This window comes from Chrysochloris asiatica, unplaced genomic scaffold (assembly GCF_000296735.1).
Source record: "Chrysochloris asiatica unplaced genomic scaffold, ChrAsi1.0 scaffold00004, whole genome shotgun sequence".
NCBI classification, from domain to species: domain Eukaryota; kingdom Metazoa; phylum Chordata; class Mammalia; order Afrosoricida; family Chrysochloridae; genus Chrysochloris; species Chrysochloris asiatica.
Genome location: NW_006408522.1, coordinates 47435327 through 47441324, shown reverse-complemented (window position 1 = coordinate 47441324; position 5998 = coordinate 47435327). Strand labels below are relative to the sequence as shown.

General features: G+C 36.9%; 1 protein-coding gene across 1 annotated transcript; it reads left to right on the top strand.

The window, feature by feature from the left end:
- The first annotated feature begins 1174 nt into the window (after window positions 1-1174).
- Window positions 1175-2158, top strand: LOC102817681 (olfactory receptor 4K15-like). Its single transcript, XM_006831834.1, has one exon. The coding sequence runs from the start codon at window positions 1184-1186 to the stop codon at window positions 2156-2158; it is 975 nt and encodes a 324-aa protein (XP_006831897.1). The 5' UTR covers window positions 1175-1183.
- The last annotated feature ends 3840 nt before the right edge of the window (window positions 2159-5998 follow it).

Sequence of the window (5998 nt, the reverse complement as noted above, 5' to 3'; positions counted from 1 at the left end):
AGAAGTACACAGTTCTAATGTAACAACTACATAAAAGGACAGAACATTTCCAGCATTCCAGAAGCCTTTGTCCCATCATGCTTCCTACTTTTCCCTGTTTCTCCTTCAAAGATAATTGCTACATGGACTTCTAACATCATGAATTAAATTTTGTCTATTTGTGAATATCATTGAAATATATGAATACAGTATGAAGTATTCTCTTGTTGCATTTTTGAATGTCAAATTCCACTTCTTTGTGGTAGTAGATCATGATTTTTTTTCACCTTTTTAAGGCGTATCATTTAGATTAGAAAAAATACATATTTAGATTATGTCTGTAGATTCTTAAATTAGATTTCTGGGATTTCAAAATAATTTTTCAAATACACTTGTGAACTGGTTGATTTAACTTCTTAAATTCCTGTAATTGGATGAATCAACTCTGTACATCTCAATGCCAAGCCTCCATCTACTCATACCAATCTTCTTTTTTGCTAGTTATTATACTATCTATAAAATTCTGCAGCACAAGACCTTTTTAAAGTGTTGAAGAGCAAAGATGTCAGCTTGAAGACTAAGGTGCACCTGTCCCAAGTCATAGTATATTCAATAACTTCATATGCATCTGAAAGCTGGACAGTGAATAAGGAAGACCGTAGAAGAACTGTTTTTGAGTCATGGTGTTGGAGGAGAATATTGAAAGTGCCATGGGCTGCCAAAAGAACCAACAGATCTGTGTTGGAAGAAGTGCAGCCAGAGTGCTCCTTGGAGGCCAGGATGGCCAAACTTCGTCTCTCATATTCCGGACATATTGTCAGGAGGGACCAGTAGCTGGAGAAGGATATCATGTTTGGTAAGGTGGAGGGTCAGAAAAAAAGAGGAAGACCCCCCAGAGAGATGGATTGGCAAAGTGGCAGCATCGATGGGCTCAAGCATGGCAACAACAGTGAGGTTGGCCCAGGATTGGGCAGTGTTTCATTCTGTTGTGCATAGGGTTGCTGAGTGGGTACAGACTCAATGGCACCTAAAACAACAACATAAAATTCTATTGCATAAGAAAAAAGACACATACTCATTAGTGAGAATTAAAATCCCCTAGGGCTGAGGTGAAGCTGATATATCAGACATCTATACAGTTGATTGATTGACTTTTTTCTTTCCTATATTTAGGTAACTGAAGATAGAGGCCCTTCTAAAGTCAATGAATGAGACTAACTATTCTCGGGTGACCGAATTTGTGTTGCTGGGACTCTCTAGTTCTCAGGAGCTCCAACCTTTCTTGTTTGTCATATTTTCTGTTCTCTACCTAGCTATCCTGTCGGGCAACTTTCTTATTATTCTCACTGTGACCTCAGATGCTCGTCTTCATTCTCCCATGTACTTTCTGCTTGCAAACCTCTCTTTTATAGATGTATGTGTGGCTTCTTTTGCTACTCCCAAAATGCTTTCAGATTTTTGGGTTGAGCAAAAAACGATTTCTTTCGATGCCTGCCTCGCCCAGATTTTCTTTGTACATCTCTTTACGGGTAGCGAAATGGTGCTTCTTGTATCCATGGCTTATGACCGTTATGTTGCTATATGTAAGCCTCTTCACTATATGACAATCATGAGCCGTCGTGTGTGTGTTATTTTGGTCATCATCTCCTGGTGTGTTGGCTTTATCCATACTACCAGTCAGTTGGCATTTACTGTTAATTTGCCTTTTTGTGGTCCTAATGAGGTAGATAGTTTTTTCTGTGACCTCCCTCTAGTGACTAAGCTAGCCTGCATTGACACGTATGTGGTCAGTCTGCTGATAGTAGCAGACAGTGGCTTTCTTTCTTTGAGTTCCTTCCTCCTCTTGGTGGTCTCCTACAGTGTGATACTCATCACAGTGAGGACTCGCTCCTCGGCCAGCATGGCAAAGGCTCGCTCCACACTGACGGCCCACATCACTGTGGTCACACTGTTCTTTGGACCGTGCATCTTCATCTATGTGTGGCCCTTCAGCAGTTATTCAGTGGACAAAGTTCTTGCTGTGTTCTATACTATTTTTACTCCCATCTTAAACCCAGTCATCTACACTCTAAGAAACAAAGAGGTAAAGGCAGCTATGTCAAAACTGAAGAGTCGATATCTGAAGCCTGGCCAGGTTTCTGCAGTCATAAGAAATGTTCTTTTTCTGGGAACTAAGTAAAGTTGAAGGACTGTTAGCACTTTAGTTACTCTCTGGACTGTTACAAATGGAATCAATGTGATGTTAAAGTAAAGCACTTTAATTGATGGAAAGAATCGATTTGTTTGAATTAAAGAATAATCGTGATAATGAAAAGCACAATAAAGCTTAGCACTTTTAATCTTATTTTCTTCTGTTTTATTTATTTGTTGGACCTTTTAAAAATTCAAGATAGTTCTAAAATAGAGTGTTAATTGGCTTTGAGGTCAATGGGAAAATGACATTTACTCATAAAGCCTAAATCCATTGGCCCTTATGTGGGTAAAATGTATTGCTAGTATCCCAGCCAATAGAATGATTTTAACTTTCTAAAGTAAGAGCATACTTTTAGGATAGAATTGGTTTCAATGAGGAGAACATTGCAACAGCTCATTATTTTGCCTAGGCCTATGCCAACTCTCCTGCTTACAAAATAGTACTCATGAATAATGCACTGATACCCTTACTCAGTTATTGGGTGATTAAGAGGATTGTCAGCAGTTTTCAGTAAGATACTGCACCAAGTCTAGTCTACAATGAAAACTGCTTTGATAATCAGACTAAATAAACCATGGCATTCAATTAAATGGAGACCTTCATTATAAATGTGGACCTTGTGTGTGTTCTATATTGAGGTAAATATTTAAGTAATGATGCTAGCTCCTGGAGTCCTGGTATGGCACTGGAGGAGAAGCACTAGACTACTTACTAACAACACATTTGGCAGTTGAAATATACCAGGCAGTCCTTGGAAACTCTATATAGGGTCACTAGGGGTTGGAAAGGTCTCAACAGCACTTAACAGCAAACAACAATTCTAAGTTCTGTGATTTTGGAGGAAAGTCGTGTCTTTTGAAGAAGAGAGGTGCCTTCTGCTTGAAAAACAAACTCCTCACACACTAATGAGCTTTAGAATGACTGAGCCTTTGATCATAGGTTACCAAGTGACTATGTGACTAGGACTGCCCATCATTTAGCAAGTCACAATTTCTAACAATAAAAATACCAAGTTACCTAATTTACAAGTAGAACATCTGGGACAAATTTAAGCAAGTCCAAAAACCTGTGTGCACACACACTCACACACACATACACCTCCCCCCCCCACACACACACAAATACATAAACAGATATATGTACCTACTTTGGTTGTATCTAAGACCTTTCCTTTAGTTCAATGTTATAGGCTCACAGGGGGGTTACCTTGACCAGCTGAAGAAAGAAGAAAATAGATAGGAACTTTACATATCTTGATACATGCAAAAAAATGGGTCGCAGCTACATTACAACCCTTCTTGGGGTGATCCAAAAAACACTAGTAAGAAGAAAGACTCTTGGTGCAACAGCCTTCAATATTTTCCTTAGTTACCAACTTTGGATGCAGAATTGATATTAGGTAAAAATAAAACTGAATTTTGGACAGTGGAAAATGGCTTGGCTGGTTTATTACAGGACTCAGGAAAACATTAGAAAATGTTACTGGAAAATGGTGTTTGAAAGTCAAGATTTGGGTACCATGAGTGCAAATTGCTCAACAGACAAAGTTATGTAGTAAAGGTGTGTGTACCAACCCATGTATATATATATACATACATGGGCATTATTCATTCTGTATCTATGTATCCATTTTCATGTGTATTAAGCTAAATATGAGTTCATACTTATGTCACTGACCCTAATCTGGTTGTTGTTGATTGCTGTCTAATTGATTCCAACTCATAGCAACCCTGTACAGGGATTCTGAGGATCCGCTGGTGGGTTTGAAATCCTCACCTTCTGGGTTAACAGTCAAGTGCCACACCAGGACTCCTCAAATCTAACAGTTCTGGTTTTATTTTAGCTTTCCTTTCTAGTTCATTTGTAACTTAGCTCACTGACAGTGAAAAGCCTGACTTAACTATCTGCCATCCATGTATATATTGGTTCAACCCCAGAATACATACAAAGTAGTTTTTGATCTATACCCTTTTAGTAGGAATTGACAATGCATAATAACGTTCCATAGTTGGACTCCCTTCAGTGCAGTTCCGTCACACATTTTAAATACAGTCAGATGTGGTTGTCAGATTCTGTATTGCATCCAGAATGCTTAACACTCTGGGTGATGTTTTGCTGTTTATTTATCTGTGTGTTTGATTAAATTTGTAAACATTCAAGCTAAATCCTCTTAATGTACATTTCTGTCTTTTAACAAATGCATACAGTTATATATCCACCAGTCCTGTACTATGATCAAAAATATGACAATTTCTTTTAATGCAAAGTGTTCAAAAAAAAAAAGCAAAGAAAAATTTAAATGCTATCCTGCTTTTACCCTTATATGTAGCAAATAATGTTTGTTTGTTTTTACTACAGCTACTTGAAAACTTTAATATATGTATATATATAATAGTACTGTTATAGTTGAAGTTCCCTTCATATACTTCTTGAATTTTCTTCCAAGACTTTAGAGTTTTGTATGCATTCCTCACCTGAATTGTATAGAATCTTTTATTTCATCAGTATGCATCTATATTTTCAAAGTCTATGAAAATGTGATCATACTTGAGCCATTCTTCAATTTATTGTTTTCTTCATTGTGTTTTTAAAATTTCAAAATGTTCTCACATAAAATCCGTTAATTAATTTAAGTATTGATTAATATGCCATTGTATTTTTCAATAACCTCATATTCATGTGAAAGCTGGACAGTTAATAACGAAGACCTTAGAATAATTGATGCATTTTAGTTATGGTTTTTCAGGAAAATATTAAAAGTACTATTAACTGCCAAAGGAACAAACCAGTCTGTGTTGGAAGAAGAACAGCCAGAATGCTCCTTGGAAACCAGAATGGCGAGACTTCGTCTTTCATGCTTAGGACATATTATCAGGAGGGACAAGTCCGTGGAGAAGAACATCATGTTTGGTAAAGTGGAAAGTTGGGGAAAAAGAGGAAGACATAGTGGCAGCAGCAATGAGCTCATAGCAATGATTGTGAGGTTGGCTCAGGACTACACAATGTTTCATTAGGTTGTGCATAGGGTCGCTATGAGTGGATACTGACTCGATGGCACCTACCAACAAAAAATATGCCATTGTATTAAAGTATTGTAATTTACTTTTACATATGCCAATCTATAGACCCTTTGGTTGTTTCTATTAACTTTCTCAGCCAAATAATGTTGCAAAAACTTTTACTAGGGTATATTCAAAAAACTGAGTTTGTTTAGTGGTACAAAATCATAACTTCAAATTCTTTAAAGATTATCATTTAATACTTACATAAAAATCTCCAAATATAGTCAAATATGTAGCTCCCATAAAACATGGTTCAAAGTCTACTTTAACAAATTTAAACTTTTTCCCCTGAAAAATTAGAAGACTTGTCATTGAGAGAAAATGGGAGCACTTACAAATATTTGAAGAGGGAGTAAATTTGTTCTATCAAAGAATATATGGTAGAACCATTTGAGTGTTCACACAGTAGATGAAACTTTCAGTTGGAGAAAACCACCCTGAGTTCATGTGATCAAATGTAAGATTGTATGTAGCTTTATTGACAAAAAGTTGGGGGATTGAAAAAATTGTTTTGCTCCACTTTGATCAGGATCACAATAGAAGGTCCTAGACAGGGAGAGAAAAATTAAAAGTAGAACAAAATTCGAAATCATAAAAAAGATCAGAGTTCCTGATCTGATAGATTGGTGGAATTCCTGGGACTATTTGTCTTTGCTGCACTTCATGCTTGGAACTGAAGCCCTTCCTCCAGGGATTGACTTTTATCTATATAGGACTCTAAAGTGAGTAATAACACCAGAAAGGGCCGTACTCTTCATTACAA